This window comes from Buteo buteo, chromosome 5 (assembly GCF_964188355.1).
Source record: "Buteo buteo chromosome 5, bButBut1.hap1.1, whole genome shotgun sequence".
Taxonomy (NCBI): Eukaryota; Metazoa; Chordata; class Aves; order Accipitriformes; family Accipitridae; genus Buteo; species Buteo buteo.
Window position 1 is genome coordinate 33002593 of NC_134175.1, and position 17291 is coordinate 33019883.

The window sequence follows — 17291 nt, forward strand, 5'->3', positions numbered from 1 at the left end:
CTTATGTCTGTGTAAGTACAGCCTCTATTTATGGCAAGGTTGCTAACATGTATCCTTAATTTCCTATTTTCTATCTTTCCCCTGCTCCTTTTATGTTTGGGGTTTTGTTTGTTTGTTTGTTTGTTTTGTTTTGTTTTGTTTTAAAGACATTTATAGTATTGAATAAAGGGAAGACAATCTTCAGGTTCAGTGCCACACCTGCCTTGTACCTTTTATCTCCTTTCAATATTATTAGAAGAACAGCTATTAAGATTTTGGTTCATTCATATCCTTTTCAAGTGGTTTCTTGAAAATTATTACTGGTCTTTTTAAATATTTAATACCACTGGGTTTTCTTGTTTAGTGTTTAAATATGTTCCTGCCCTTAATTTTTTCTCTCAAAGTGAATCAGCGCTAAGATTTGTCACTTTAACCCTCTGATTAAATTCAGAGGAAGAGATGCACAGCACGTATACCTAGATTACAGAGTTAGTGGTATAGCCATTGTTATTGTGAAACATCTTTGCATTATTTATGACATTGCTAGTGATAGTAAACTGATTTGTATCATATATGTTGTCAATATTCTATAGCCTGGTCAATTCTTCATGTTTTGTATGATGCAAATTCAGCATTAGAAAAGAATATGTTCCTTAACTACAGTCAACGTTGTTCAGCATGCTCATTATGCTCACTATTTTGACAAACTGTGTATTTATGACATGGAATAACCCTCCAGACTGGGCAAAGAATGTAGAGTAAGTATACTTAAATTAGCTAATAATTTTTGAAGTGGTTTAAAAATGAAAAGCTAAATTAGGAGCTAGACCATGTAGTTTTACTTACCCTTGTGTGTAACACTAGTATTCTCCTTTCTCTAGGCTAGAGTTTGGTCCTAGCTGCAACTCAAAGCAGCATAGACCTGCAAGCTCTAGGAAGGAAAGAAGCTGTGATATTGTTAACCTTTTTCTCTGAACAAAATTGATTAATACTCTTGTTCAGAATGTTTGTACAAGTAATGTTTTTATGCATTCTCCCTCTTGAGCTGTTCCTTTAGCATTTTTATTAAAAAAAGAAGGGGGGGGAGGCAGGGAGAAAATAGCCATTCAACATGAAACTGCTGCTTTTCAGTGCGGAAGATGCTTTCTGTAGCCCCTATGAAGCACCTTAATTTTGTGTAACAAAATCTAAAAATGGGACGCACACCCTCCTTAAAGAAAATACCTCTGCTGATGATTATTGTTTGACATTCTCAAGTCTACCTGGTCAGCCATCAAGTACCTTTAGTAAACACTAGGTTTCACTTACCCATGGATTTTATTTCTGACATAGCAACCATGCTGAAATTTTTATTTTAGCAAAAACATTTTCTTTATGTTAGTCATGATTATTATTATTCGTGCTGAAATTTCAGAACTTTATATGACAGAAACTACAAAAATATGTTTCAGATAAAATAAATAAACAAAACCAATTACCTTGAAGAAGAATGGTGGGAAAACAGTGATAGTTTATGTGAGTTTGTAACTGCTCTTACAGTGCATGCACTAATCACTGTTTTTTGAGTGATTTTCCTTTATGCCTGTGATGATGTATCACTGAACAACAATCTTTAACTTTTGGATGTTTTCTCATAGGTACACTTTCACTGGAATTTATACTTTTGAATTTCTGGTAAAAATCCTTGCAAGAGGCCTCTGTATAAATGATTTTACTTGCCTTCGTGACCCCTGGAACTGGCTTGATTTTGTTGTCATTTCCTTTGCGTAAGTATATGATTTTTTTAAAGTAAAATACCATTTAGAACTTTTTTTGAACCTGTAATAATTTGTTTGGGTTATCTTAGCTCATTTAAAATGAATTGTAGTTGAATTGTGTTTCAACTTATTCCATTTTATTATTTTACAGTAATGTAGCACACAGCAGAATTAGTGGACCATCCCACAGTACAAAAGAGAAGTTACCACTGAACAATTTTAAATAGTATTTAAATAATAAATCAGGGAAATACATTTCATTTTTAATTTGCATTCAATGGAAATATTCAAGGGTGTGTTTCTTAGGGAAAACTTAATTGAAACAGGAAAATATGAATGCAAGTCTTTCACTTAAAGTTGCCCCTTCCAAAAAGAAATAGTCTGGATTACAGGTCCAGGTCAGTAGTATACACTCTACCTTAATTCTGAATAACTGTGATTTAATCCTACAGGTATATAACAGAATTTGTAAACCTAGGCAATGTTTCAGCTCTTCGAACTTTCAGAGTATTGAGAGCTTTGAAAACTATTTCTGTAATCCCAGGTAAGAAGTAACTGTGTAAAATGGTAGGCACTCTGCATCACTTGTGTTTAATTTTTGTGTGCTGTCATTGTGTTTGTGTGTGGAATCCCTCACTACAGATATGTGACAGAGTTTGTGGACCTGGGCAATGTCTCAGCGTTGAGAACATTCAGAGTTCTCCGAGCTTTGAAAACAATATCAGTCATTCCAGGTGAGAGCGAGGTTAAACACTGAGGCTGACTGAAATTCCACAGAAGCTGAACTCATATTTTAACAGAAGCATCCAGGTTTTAGTCTTAACTTCAATTTGATTCTCTTTTCTAATTCTCTAAAACACTCAGCCTCAGAGTTTAATACATTCTTGCATGAGAAATTGAATTACATAGCCTGTGTATATTTCCATTTCATGATGTCAAGTTTTCTTTCCCACATTAAGGATCAAAATTAACTCTTTTTATTTTTCTCTTACTAATATGAATGTTACTATTTATCAAAAACATTTGGGATTGAAAATATAAGTCTGTTGTAAAAGTTGAATCACTGACAAAGGAATAAGTTAATCAAGAGTAGCATGGGAATTGCATGATGTGTTTATTACCTTAAGATGCCTGTCTTCACCAAACCCCACCTCCAGTTGAATAGGATGCAATGGAATGCAATCATTAACATTTCTACTACAATGCAATTGTGTTCTGGTTTTGTTTGCTGTTATAGAACCAATATATTATGTGTTGGAATAGAACACTGGCAAAGGTTTGGAGCAAGAGGCATCAAGAAGAAAATAAAATGAACAATCTTCTTTACATGTATTTTACATATATAGAGAGCATGAATAAAAATTTACTTCTTCATTGGAAGAGCAGGTGCTTTGGAATGTGTACCATTCAATCCCATTCATATTTTCAGATTAATTTGTCAGGAACAATGAGACTTACTGGTACCTTTTTCCTTTGGAAAATATTTTAAGGCTATTTTTGTGAAGCTGTGCATGGTATTTAATAGTGTGTTGGAGTAGTTCACATTGCATTTTAGCTTGGGTAAATATTTAATATTATAATAAAAATCTGCCTCTGTTTGCAGGCTTGAAGACTATTGTTGGAGCCTTAATTCAGTCTGTGAAGAAGCTCTCAGATGTAATGATTTTGACTGTGTTTTGCCTGAGTGTGTTTGCACTAATAGGACTGCAGCTGTTCATGGGCAATTTGAAGAATAAATGCTTGTTATGGCCATCAAAAAATTCAACATCTTTTGAAAAACACCTAGCTCCATACTTTAATGGTACAGTGTTTGATTGGACGGCATACATTGAGAATGAAAGTAAGAAATACTGTTGTAACTTGCTAAAATTTTTTGTGTATAAACACACACAGGCACACATAAGATCACCATTTCATACTATAGGCTAAAGATAAAAATCAATTAAATAGGATCACAAAGAGTAGGGATTTTTGTGTGTTGCATCTCAAACTCATACAGACATGATTGTTCTTTCCATTAACTGCACTTAGAAACGTATTTATTAGGTTAGTTTGGTTTTAGAATCACAGAATTGTGCAGGTTGGGTTGTCTGGATGACTGTGGAGATCCTAACTGCTGCTCAGCTGCAGGTCCACTTAGAGCAGACTGCTCAATGCCATGTCCAGTCAAGTTTTTAATATCTCCAAGGTTTGAGATACCACAGCCTCTCTGCACAGCCTGTTCCAGTGTTTGACAAGTCTCACGGTAACTTTTTTTAATATCAGTTCAGAATTTCCCATGCTCAAGTTTTGGCTAGTCACCTCTTATCCTTCCAGTGTGCACCTCTGAGAAGAGTCAGGCTCCATCTTCATTACAGCCTTTCATGTTATACTTGCAGGTAGCATGAAGATCCCCCCCCCCCGCCTTAGCCTTCTCAAGGCTGAACAAAACCAATTCTCTTAGCCTCTCCTTGTATCTTTAGGTTTTATATAAGACAGAGAAGCACTAGATAAATAACACAGATTTCCTAGTTAAGATGTACTTTTATTATTAGGCAGAGGTAAGAAAAGAAACCAGTTGTTCTCTGTGAAATAAAGAACTCACTAGGCAAGTAGAGATTCTGGTAGGGAAGGAGATGGTATTCATCTGTAGGTCCTATTGTTGTTACTAAGGAAGCTGACAAATACATCTTTACCCAGATATTTTTCAACATTCTTAATCTCTGCAGACTGCAGTGACAACATTCAGGCTGGTTCAGAAACACACAGATACTTATTTTTTGTATTTGTCATTTTAAGTGATAGCACCAGTGAAGTTGTAATACATAATGAACCACGAGATGTAGTATAACAACTTCTCATTGCCAAAAATTTGATTCATTTTTACGTGTGCGTTTGTGCTGGAAGTGGATTTACAGGATATTGTTCAGTAATTAATTGTAAAAGTAGTGTATTTAAGTAAAAAGAAATTGGTAGAATAATGGATGCTAGCTTTCCTCCTCACTGACTCAAAAGTAAAAGAAAATACAGTTGTTACATGCTAAGTTTTGATGAGTCATATTTCCTTCCTTACTTAAAAAAGGACATTAAAGTTCTGTGCTGTTTTCTGTATTTTCAGATTTTCTTTCTATGCTTCTGAAGTTCTGGAAATTCTGTGACTGTATTTACATTTTCTGTGCAATCTATCAATTTAGCTAGTTTATTTGGCCTAAGAAGGAATGTGAAAATGGAGTGATGATAGTGCTTTGTGGGCAATTCTGGCTGATAGTTTATATGCTGTAGAACATTTGTGAATTCTCTCTTCAAATACAGTATGTAGATCCTCTATTTCCATTTTTCACTAAGTAGCAATCTAAAACTAAAAGACAGAACTAAAATCTTTCAGAATGTCAGTTGCTTTCTATGCTACAACTGTTGACTTTGCTGGGAGACTCTAAGGAGTGCTGATGCAGGCAAGGCAGTTCCATCTAGTTGTGTTTGTGTTCCTCCTTTCTTGTATAACCTCTTCTTAATCATTTATATGTCAGTTGCATTATAATTTCACTGGCCTCAGGTGTGGATCCTCCTAATATATTTTTCAGCATATCATATGCTGGTCAGCTGTGACTGAGCGTGATACCTTCTAGTGACTTTTCTTCACATCTGTGCATTTTCATTTATTAAGGAACAAGGCCAGATTCACTTTTTGAAAATATATGCGCAGATCTTGGATCCACATGTCAAAGTATTGGCACTGGCATTTAGATCAGTATCCGAACATTTCGAGTTTTGGCCAGCTCTAAAGATATTATAGAAGTAATAGGATTATAATTTTTCTGACATTGTATAAGTACTGTTCTTGAATGGTAGGATTTGGGCATCACTAGATCTGATTTAAGTGTTTGTTTTAGAATCCTCCTATCTTCATATATTCTTCATCCTGTGGGTTGTTTCTGATTATTTAAATACTACAATAGCTTTTTACTCTGTGAAAACCAAAGCTTTTTGTCAGCTTGAAAGGTACATTGAGGATATGAACTGAGGATGACGGAAGATTAGTTTAGTTTGAATAAGAGTTTTTTCCAGAACTGTCTCTGTTTTCTAGATCTCAGTGCCTGGCTATCCTCATGGTGAGAAGTTTCCCCTTATATCCAGTCAGAAACTCTCTTGTTTCAAATTATGCCCATTTTCTGTCATTCTCCTGCCACACACCAGTGAGAAGAACTTGGCTCTGTCCCCTTGATAACCTCCTTGTAGTTGCTGGGTGCTTTCTACCCACTCCCCCCACAGCCTCCCTTTCTCCAGGCTGAGCAAGGTCAGGTCCCTCAGCCTCTCCTCACAGGGTCAGCGTTCTAGTCACCTCATGACCTTGGTGACTCTCTGATGAGCTTGCTCCACTTTATCAATGTCGGTCTTGCATTGGGGGGGCCAAACGTGGACACAATATTCCAGGTACAGTCTAAAGAGTGCTGAGCTGAGGGGGACGGTCGCTTCCCTTGCACTGCTAGCTGTGCTGCTGTTCATGCGGCCCAGGAGGCTGTTGCCCTTCTTGGCTGCCAGGGCACACTGCTGGCTCACCTTCACCTTTCTCGCTGTCCGCCAAGACCACCAGTGCCTTTTCTGCAGAGCTGCTCCCCAGCTGGTCGGCTCCCAGCCTGTACCACTGCAAGGGGCTCTTCCTTCCCACGTACACAACTCTGCGTTTGTCTCTGCCAAATATTATGTGTCTCCTGTCAGGCCGTTCCTTCAGCCTGCCTAGGTCCCTCTGAATGGGGCCTGCCCTCACTCATATCAACATCTTCCCCAATTTGTTATCATCTTTCTTGCTGTATTATTTTTTCTTTTTTTTTTAAAGACAGCACAGGTGTTAATCATTAATAACAAAAGATATTCCTTTATTTCTGAAGTCTACCACCTTATAATTAAAAGAAAAATTCTGTGAAGTTGTTTGTAGGACAGCAGCTGTTATAACACTGCCATTGGAACATCCATCTACCTGTAAATGCTACCTTCGTATTTTCAGTCACAGGATGTGCCAGTTAATGTTTCTCTGACTTCAAAACTGTGAGCCAGCCATTGTAAATAGTTCCATTTTTAGTAAGATAGGCTTTAATTGTCTGATTACAATCTACCTACTGAATAAGAGAAGGAATTTTAAGCTTTGTACTTTCTTTCTCTCATTTACTGAACATCAGATTTTGGAAGGATATTCAGTGTTTGCTATGACTCAAGAAGAGAATATGCAATTTATGGTGTTCTAATCATTGTTCTAGGATTTTATTTTTACATTGTGTTTTTATTTTATTCTTTAGTTTTGCAACTTTACTTACCAGTATGGATGTGCCAGTATTTGAACCCATTATTGGAAAAATATGAATGGGAGATTATGAACATTCAAACCATGATAACTTGAATGTAGGTTCATCCTCACAAAAAAAAAGAAAAAACCCCCACTCCTTTGGTTTATAATCATGTTGCTTCCTATTTTTTCTTTAGATCATTTCTATCGCATAGAAGGACAAAAGGATTATCTACTTTGTGGCAATAGCTCAGATGCAGGGTAAGGTACACTGAAAATTACATACTACCTGTCTAAACAAAATGTGAAAAACATCACTCTAAACTTAAAATGCTAATTTAGCTGCCTAACTTCACAATCAATAACATGTGGTCACAGTTCATAGTAAGTAAACACTTGAATGAGTAAAATGTTGAATGAGAAAATATTTTATTGTAAATTTCTTTTAAAAACTCTTAGGTAACTAGAAAATTCCATTTCAGCACATAGATATTGCATTACCAATGTCAAGAACATACTTCTTTATCGTGGATTTCATGCCATTTCTCATCTCTAAAATAGGCATGAGGCACTGGCACTTAGGACTGCCTTTTGGGAAGACATCTTCAGGATTCTTCTGTTTGTGGACTGCATGCATGGCACTGTCTTGCTCTCTCTTTGTGACAATTCTTTGTAAAAAAAAATAATCACATAATTCTATATTCTGATGATACATCAGTCCATCACTTGGTTTTTGTTGGTTATGTCTTTAAAACAGATGTACTTAAATCTTTTTGTAAACATTTTGTGTATATATGTGCCTAACTATAAGATAATTTTATGTGTGTGTGTAAATATGCATCAAATGTACATGCACATATAAGAAAAGAAATCTTTATAGTGTTTTTCTGTAGAGGTTTTGGAGGCAAGAACCTCCTCTATCCTTCAAGAATGCAATAACTGAAACAGTGTGCCTACAGTTGATATCAGGATTGGATCACCTGCTATCAAAACTGATTTGTACAGTTTCAGGAGATAAAAGTATCACTATGATGGTTATTTGCTGTTGAGGAATTGGTGGAATTTGTTAATTTGACTTGACTAATTCACAGACCTGAAGAAACCAAGAAATCTGGTATGCCAACCCTGCTGACAGACAAAATTCAGCATAAAATATGTATACTGACTTTCTTTTGCATGGAAGTACTGACTTTATGGAATCTCTGTGTTAAGTAAATATATTGTTTCCATAGAAGAGGTATCTCTAGAGGTATTAACAAATTGTTGGGAATAAGCTTTATTTTGTGTATAATGGTGGAAAAGGTAGGAAGAAAGATTTTCATTTACTTGTTTGCTCTTTTCTGGCTTTTTTTAAAGAACGCTCTTTTCATTTCCTCACTGATTTTTAAAATGTTGTAAGCCACAAATAGCAGCCCCCTTCACAGATTAGATCTAGTGAACCCTCATTAGAAGCTCAAGGTACAGTAATTTAAAAACATTTTAGTGTTAGATGATTTTTTTTATATACATTGCTTTACTTTTTTTTTTTACTTTTTTTTTCCTCCTAGTAAATGTCCAGAAGGGTTTATTTGTGTGAAAGCTGGTAAAAACCCCAACTATGGATATACGAGCTTTGACACATTCGGTTGGGCGTTCTTGTCACTGTTTCGACTGATGACACAGGACTACTGGGAAAATCTTTATCAGCTGGTGAGTGTATAGTAAAAATTGTGGTTAATATCTTATTGGCCCCAAATCAAACATGGAAAGGCTATTCATATTTATATTACATACCATTGCTATTGTTAGCAATTGAAAATGAACAGTGTTTATGAAAGGAAGCAAATTCAGTTGCAGAATTAAGCAGACATGGGCACTTACTACAGAATGTCACATGACTTCTGAAGATGCACATGAGGGTTTTTTGATCCTTTATTTAATTTTTACAGCGTGTATTTCATTTTGTGCCTCATTATAAGATCTTATTTTCAAAAACTTTAATATTGAGTTTAAACTGTAAAAATACTCTGACAGCAAAATATGAATCTTAATTTCTGTACTTTGAAGCCTGTTTTTGATAACTAGGAATGCATGGCTTGATATAAATTACTTTTCTTACCATAGCTTTTCACTGTATTGTGTGATAATCTGTAAATTATAATAAATATTATCTTTTAATTATGTAATCAGTTGTGCCATCTTTAATTCTTTTGGTTATTTCAACAGGAAAGCATGCTAATACATGCTAAGCATCCAACCTGTGATGTGTGATTTACATTAATTACTCTGATCCCACATCCTTTGCAAGATTATTAGGCATTAAAAGAGGTTTGTCTCAAAGCAGCATGATCCTTAAACGTGTTTTTCACATACATGAATGCTCCCTTTATTTTGATTACTTTGTAATTCAGAAAGCTTGTATGGTCTTATTACAGAGGGAAGAAAACTCAATAATAGCTTTGTGCTTTTCAAATTCAGTAAATGCTTATGAACTGCAGAACTGATGCATGTCTTCACCAGATGGATCGTTTCTCTTTTTCTCCTATAGACGCTACGAGCTGTTGGCAAAACATACATGATATTTTTTGTTCTGGTCATTTTTCTGGGTTCCTTCTATTTGATTAACTTGATTTTGGCTGTCGTTGCCATGGCCTATGAAGAACAAAATCAAGCAACTATGGTTGAAGCAGAACAGAGGGAGGCAGACTTGCAGCACATGCTTGAACAGCTGAGGAAGCAGCAAGAAGAAGCTCAGGTATTTTCTAACAAATGTTTGAGCTTTAGTATATTCCTTTGCATGCTATTGGTTCAAAACAAAACCAATAATTAAATTAACATATTAAAAAAAAGGCATGCTTTTACATACCTCACAAGTGCTTCAGACTACATTCTCTGTGGCTTTTTATTGCTGTTTAGATGTATAATGTTTAAAGCATTACTGGATTTCTGAACTGAGAACAAAAAGTACTCCCCAAATCAGAATAATAGTTTAAAAATAGATATTTCTTATCTAAGGGTAGTATCTAGTAACCTGTCGTGATGATTTTCCAACTTCTCAGCTTAGAAATATTTACAGTGCTTGTGAAATACTTGTCAAGCCTTGATTAGAGTTTAAAATACTTTTACCCATAAATTTCTGACTAATTTTTGCTACTTGTGTTACCACCAGTGAATGGAAGACTGGAAGTAGTACCCCAAAGTTTTTTCCTAACAGCAACTTAAGGAAGCTGTAACTTACAATAACAGTTAAAATTAGTTTACTAAATTGATACAGACTGAAGTATGACTCTGTTTAGCTCTTTTGTTTGCAATTACATTTACTGTAATTAATAAATTTTATTAATTTTCAAGTATTTTCTAATGTACTTTGTGACAGAATGCTGTAAGCAATGTGGGCTGACTCCATGATATGGATGCAAAGTAGAACTCTGTTCAAACAGTGACTTTCATAACTGCCCTTCTATTTTAATTCATATTACAGAATTCCATTTGAAGTTTTGCACAGGTCCATCTAGGTTTTTGTCACACATCTGGAAGTAATTTGATATAAATCTTAGGAACAAGGATTATAGCTTTCTTTAAAAAATGGTGTGATTTGTAAAGCATCACATTAAATAATTGCTGTGGCAGGCAATAGCAGCAGCTGCAGCAGAGATGACCGAGTACAGCGGTGAAAGTGGGATTGATGGACCCTCAGATAGTTCTTCAGATGCATCCAAGCTTAGCTCAAAAAGTGCCAAAGAAAGGAGAAATAGAAGGAAGAAAAGAAGGCAGAGGGAGCTCTCTGGAGAAGAGGATGACATGAAGGATGAAAAGCTTCCAAAATCTGAATCAGATGGCAGTATCAGAAGGAAAGGTTTCCGTTTTTCTTTTGATGGGAACAGACTTGCTTATGGGAAGCCGTTCACATCACCCCACCAGGTACTGTGAATAATGCAGTTGTTATTTTGGGGGTTTGTGAGACAACTGTAATATCCAACAAACTAATGTTGCATTGTTTTAAATACTGACTTACTGTTGGTATTATTTTCTAGAGTGTACCTAAACAAACGTTTTGGTCTCATTTTATTGTTTAGGATCTGGTGGGTCTTAACATGTACAGCAGCATTGCATTTTCCCCAGAAGTCTGAGAAATCTACCTAAGGCACTGTATTAAAAATAACAGTGACAGATTTCTGGGGAATATGAGTTGTTATTTTTTTAATACATAGACATAGATTTTGTATATTTAAAATCTTCAGCCGGTCGTTTTTTTGTTTCCTTTGCAGTCTTTACTGAGTGTTCGTGGCTCCCTGTTTTCTCCCAGACGTAGCAGCAGAACAAGTCTTTTCAGTTTTAGAGAATATGGAAGAGAGAGAGGATCTGAAAATGACTTTGCCGATGATGAGCACAGCACGTTTGAGGATAATGGGAGCAGAAGAGGTTCTCTCTTTTTGCCGCACAGACATGGTGAACGCCGCAGTAGTAACATTAGTCAGGCTAGTAGATCATCAAGAAAGCTGACAGTGTTTCCAGTGAATGGGAAGATGCACAGCACTGTGGATTGCAATGGGGTGGTTTCCTTAGTGGATGGACCACCACGTCTGTTGTCGCCTACTGGACAGCTTCTGCCAGAGGTGATAATAGATAAACCAACAACCGATGACTATGTAAGAAAGTTTTAAATTACTCAAGATTTCATGACTTTTCTTCGTTGCACCAGGCAATGTTTTAATGGAATGAAATGCTTCAAAAATGCTTGAGAAGTTGTGAATGCTTTTGCATATCTTACTGTAATGAAATGGGTTTACGGTGATTCACTCAAAAGTGAGAGGCTGAAGCATGAAAATGGAAAGAGAACAAAGTAGCACATTTTTATATACCTGCAGAGCAAGGATATGCATGCACCTGCATAGTGAATCAAATCAGTAATGTTCCATTGCTAAATCTGTTTTAGAACCCAAGCCAGGGTGCTCAGCTTTCTAAACATTCTGCATATTATTATTTTGGTTTGATTTTTTTTCTTTCTTTATGGTTTTAGCCTCCCTTTAAATGTATTTCCTAATTGTCTGTCAATAATCTTCTGGTTCTACTTTTTTCCCTCGTCCGTATATTTGGTATTGTGCAAATGTAGCATAGCCTTTGAGATTATGTTGATGTTTTAGAAACTCTGAAACCTTTCTTTTTCTCCTGACTCTCAGAGATGATCTGAGTTTTTCACTTCCTAAGATCAGGGTATAATTAAAAAAAAAGGAGTACATGCAAATCCATCCATTTCTCCCTCTGATCAGTTTTCCCTTTTCCCTCAGTCTGCTTCAGGAATGGAGGAGAGGGATCTATTGCATGTTTTTTTCTAGAAACCTTCTTTTATTGAAACAAAAATTTTTACACAGGTCACAGCATCTGAAAGTACATCAACCAGATTCCTTACAGTTTATAATCTTCTTGCAGTTAATTATACTTCCATTTTCATGCATTTATTTAATTTACTGGAAGAAAATCTACTCATACTCATACATTCAAAACTTTTTTATAATTGAGGTGTATTCAATGATATAACTATAACACAGCTTTCAATTTTTTAATAAAACACTTTCAATTATTGGTTAGTTAAATCAGACTTCTTTTGTTTCTTCAGTTGAAATTAATAAAATGAATCAGACATTATAGCTATTCAATGTAAAAGATACCCATTCAAAACTAATTTAAAGGATATAGAGATCAAGACTGATCTATAAAAATTACTTTTAGAGTAATTGTTATTGCAGAAAACTTCCTAGCATGAATCACGTATTTATAATATCTTGTGATTGAACTAGTTTAAAAGTGAAATATTGGTAGAGAAAGCATGAAACTAGGAATTTTTCCGATTCCAGTGCTACAACAGTCTTGGTTTGTTTCTTTGATTATGGCCTCCTCCAAAATTTCTTTGTGTCTAATGTGGAGTTAATGGTAGTTAACTGTAATACAATGGTAATCTGGGAACTAAATATCAAAATCTTTTTTTAGTATTTTGTAAGTATTAACAGTATTCAGAAGTATAAGGAGAAAATAGCCATTTAAAAAAAAATTAGGCTTATGTTATATGTATAATGGAAAAAAATCTGATGTAACAGCACTAAAATATAAAGCTTTATATATTATGAATTCATTGAAACTGAAGAGTCTTTCTGATACCTGTTTTGCAGTATTTCTAAAGCTGAGTTTAATTTATGCCCCCCCTTTATTTTTATAGAGCACTACTACAGAAATAGAAATAAAAAAGAGGCGTGCAAGTTCATATCAAATACCAGTGGAGTTGCTGGAGGATCCCAGTTTAAGGGAGAGAGCCATGAGTATAGCTGGCATTATCACAAATACAATGGAAGGTGTGTTATAGCTACAGATGCGTGAACTTTCTTGACATAGTCTTAGACTTGCTTGAAGGTATTATATCATAGTGCAAATACAGAAGACAAAAAATATGTAGCCTTTGCAAATACATAAGCTGAATAATAGAACAAAAATGCATGTACTTAGTGAAAAAAGAATTGAAGGAATCTGATAAGAAGGCTAAACAAAGAAACATGTTCTGTTTAAAATAGATAATCTGTATGTGTTTTATACAAGTTATTCATGTTTAACAGTACAGTTATTGGAAGATATGCCTTGTGATAAATTTTCCACTAACTGTACTGTAAAAATGTTACAGAAGACTAAAGACCAGGCCTTAGTTAATACAGAGAAGGAAATTTGTAGTAGGATTCTTTGGAACTGTGAAATTATTACTAGTGAAATTCTTGAAAAAGCTTGAATAGTTTTCAGAAATGTGTTCATGGTGAAATTAATCTTATTTTTGCTGAAAATAAATAATTGAACATTTGAGAGGACTGTGAAATTGGAAGTTTTACTGAGAAAACTATCCCTAAATGTAAGCATAAATAGGTTTGGGTTTTTTTTAAACAAGATCATATGATATTAAAAACAGACAACTTTTTCAATTATTAGCTAAAAACTCCTGAGGTTTTTCTTCTAGTCTTCTAAAAATGTTTTCAGTCAGCAGCAATAAGTTAAGTTCCTGGAAATCTGAGGAGGTTCCTCCAAACATCCTTAATGGTTCCAGGGATAAAGATTAAAACTTGAAAAAGCAGGTAACCAAAAATTTATCTTCCAAAACTTGTTCACTATATATTTCTTTTTTTTTTGCCAGAACTTGAAGAATCCAGACAAAAATGTCCACCTTGCTGGTATAAGTTTGCCCACACTTTCTTAATTTGGAATTGTTGGGAGCCCTGGTTGAGAGTAAAGAATGTAGTTGAATCTATTGTAATGGATCCACTTGTTGATCTAGCTATCACTGTTTGCATAATTTTAAACACACTGTTTATGGCCATGGAACATTATCCAATGACTGACGAATTCAGTAATGTACTTAAAATAGGAAATCAGGTAAGTCCATCCAACTATATCCTTTGATGCAGTTGGAACCTGGTGTCTCCTTGAAATAGAATTACTTCTATTATTTTTATTATCATCCCATAAAATAAAGGTTTAATTGTACTAAAAATAGTCTAAAAATACCATTTGAGATATGTTGTATATAAGAGGTTGATTTCTATATTAAAAATTCTGCAAATAGAGTTTTCAACCACCAGAGTTTGAATGACACGAAACCAAAAGAAATCTGACTTGATTTTGTTTAGTATTGCAAAAAACATTGGAGCCAAATTAGATCCCTTCCTACTGTAAGTATCGTTGATAACACAAGAAGAATTGGATATTATTTTGGATTATGATTTTACACTGTTATTTTTTTCGTAATTTTTGTATTTCCATGAAGAATGTTGCTTTGATTGGTCCATAACAATTTGGAAGCTGAAGAATGTGTGACTTAATCCAAGAGTGTCTGTTGATATAGACTGTTTGTTCCCTAGTGGGCACGGTCTGTAAGTTGGGTTTGGGGTGGTTGGTTGGTTTGTTTTATAATGGCAATAATACAGATAATGTTATGTGCTGTACTTCTTAACCTATGTTTATTACAAGTGGTAGTTCTGGTGGTTATGATATAGCAGAATAATAAAAAAATTTGGTTATTAGAATATATGAAATTCTAGTACATGTTGGGAACATGTTCAGGTTTAAGTCCCGAGTTGTTAATGTGTCAACATTTAAATTGTATGCTGATGTTTTTAGCCATTACAGACATAGTTCAAAGTTTTCACCTTAACCTGGAGTCAGAGATCATTATCGGTGGAATATAATCATGTCACGTTGCTGTTTATAAATAGATTCAGGAAGTATTTGAGGAGAAAGACAGGGAGGACGAATGGGTGAGGATCAATAGCTGTTGCAGAGGGCTGTCTTGTGATCATGCCTGTGTGTTTTACCCAGGAAACGCAACCATTTTTTCCTTTCATATGTGATGAAGTAGCTTAATATTCATCTAATTTTGAGCTGTGTGAGTATAAGTGTTCCTTCGTAATGATAAGAATATGTGTTTACTCCCAGACAGCTAAAATGCCTCTATTATACAGGTGTAGTCTCAGCAGTTGATTTCTTGTTTTTTGAACTGTGTAGCACTATCTTTTAAAGACTGTCAAATGATCCTGCCTTTTTTAAAGTCTGTTCATCTTTCTAGTAAAAGATAATAATTTATGCAGTTCTGTAGATACTGGTAGTCATACATCTACAGGAAACACAATAAATTTATTTCAGAGGTGGTTTTTGCCTTCTGCTTCAGAAGACCTCAGAGGCATTCGGAGGCAGAAAGGAGTTTTACTTCAAACATGAGCCTTGGTGTAACTGGCCTTTTTTTGGCAGCTAGAGAGAGAAGATATACTTACTGTATCTGTGAGTTCTCATGAAGACTTCATTTAATAGCACATCACTCTCCAGTTTATGACTAATTCATATTTTTCCACACACCTTTGTTAAAGCAGCTTCCATTGTGGCAAGAGCAACTGTTACTATCTCGCTGAGGAAAGTTCCTTTAATTAGATGGATGGCAGATGTGAGGAGCAAACAGGAGGTCTGTTAAGAATAGTTTATTCTTCACTAGTCACTAAATGTATCTTGGGTTTAAAAGTTAACAGTTATGATACAGCTCATTTTGATGTTGCCACTTACCTTCTCGGTGAGGTTCAGCTTGTGATAATTTTCCTTTCTGACATCCTGCTGTAAGAGGGTTGTTACTTCTTAAGTTGTTCTTTATCTGCTGGTTCAACTTATTCATACTCATCTATAAAGTAACAATAAACATTCTTCCTTCAGGTTTTTACTGGAATTTTTGCAGCAGAAATGGTTCTCAAGATAATTGCCATGCATCCTTTTTATTATTTCCAAGTTGGCTGGAATATTTTCGATAGTTTTATAGTTATCCTTAGTTTGGTGGAGCTTTTTCTGTCAAATGTGGATGGATTATCCGTTCTCCGATCGTTCAGATTGGTAAATAAATCAGTGATAATAATATATCTGCATTAATTAATGCATTATATTTGTATTTTAACTGTACTCATGTAAATAAGACTTCTTAGTAATATGTATATTTTTTGTTAAGCATCACAGAGTATCTCTGCAAGCATGTTTTACAAGATTATTTATGTTATCACTGAACAGTGTGTGCCATTTTATGGTTCAGAAGCAACTAAGCATTTTTTCAAGGGAAAGAGCTGTAATTTTATTGTAATTGTTTTAACATGGGTGGGTAAAGCACAGTGAAGTGTGCAATTTATTTAGTGCATATTGAGAGATATAAATAAATAAAACATTTGTAGTCTTCTGTCTACTTCCATATCTGGAAATTGCAAAAAGACTAGAAGTGTTCTTTTAAAATGTAGAGTTACAAAATTCATATTTAAAAAAAATAAAAAATATTTTTCTTTCCCACCTTGGCAAAAAAGGAATACTTTATTTTATTAGAAAAATATTTTTATTTTAAAAATGAGAAATGAACTATGAGACATTCCTTCCCTGTGGTGTCTTTCCATTTTCATTTCCATTTTGCTTTTATCTGAAAACAAAATATAGTTAATACCTTTTTTATTTTGGGTGGGTTACGGGTGAGAAAGAGTATGAATTATACTTTTTCCCCTTCATAAGCTGAAATGTTTGACTTACAGCTTGTGTTTGGCTTTTATTTCCAGAATGTGTGTCTGTCTGATCCTTTTTAAAATTTGTTGGAGGCAGTATTCTTTTGAAAAACCTCATTCTTCAAGGATTTCAGAATCCTTTATTTTCCTTCAGTAGAATCCTGTTGAGCTTTATTGGTTTTTTTAATTTGTTTCTGCACATAATGGTTGAGACATATGCCATGTTTAGAATTCACTATCTGAACAAATTCAACCAGTGTGCTTTTTCTTTCA

The 17291-nt window shown here is 34.7% G+C and overlaps 1 protein-coding gene across 1 annotated transcript in view; it reads left to right on the forward strand.

Annotated features, from left to right (window-relative positions):
• Window positions 1-654: 654 nt before the first annotated feature.
• LOC142031310 (sodium channel protein type 2 subunit alpha-like) overlaps window positions 655-17291 on the forward strand; it is a 47602-nt gene continuing 30965 nt past the window's right edge. Inside the window, 12 exon segments of the mRNA XM_075028536.1 lie at window positions 655-737; window positions 1617-1745; window positions 2189-2280; window positions 3340-3576; window positions 7191-7254; window positions 8541-8682; window positions 9521-9727; window positions 10603-10893; window positions 11241-11621; window positions 13187-13319; window positions 14141-14379; window positions 16201-16374. Of these exon segments, the coding sequence (XP_074884637.1) occupies window positions 658-737; window positions 1617-1745; window positions 2189-2280; window positions 3340-3576; window positions 7191-7254; window positions 8541-8682; window positions 9521-9727; window positions 10603-10893; window positions 11241-11621; window positions 13187-13319; window positions 14141-14379; window positions 16201-16374 (2169 nt within the window). The 5' untranslated portion in view covers window positions 655-657.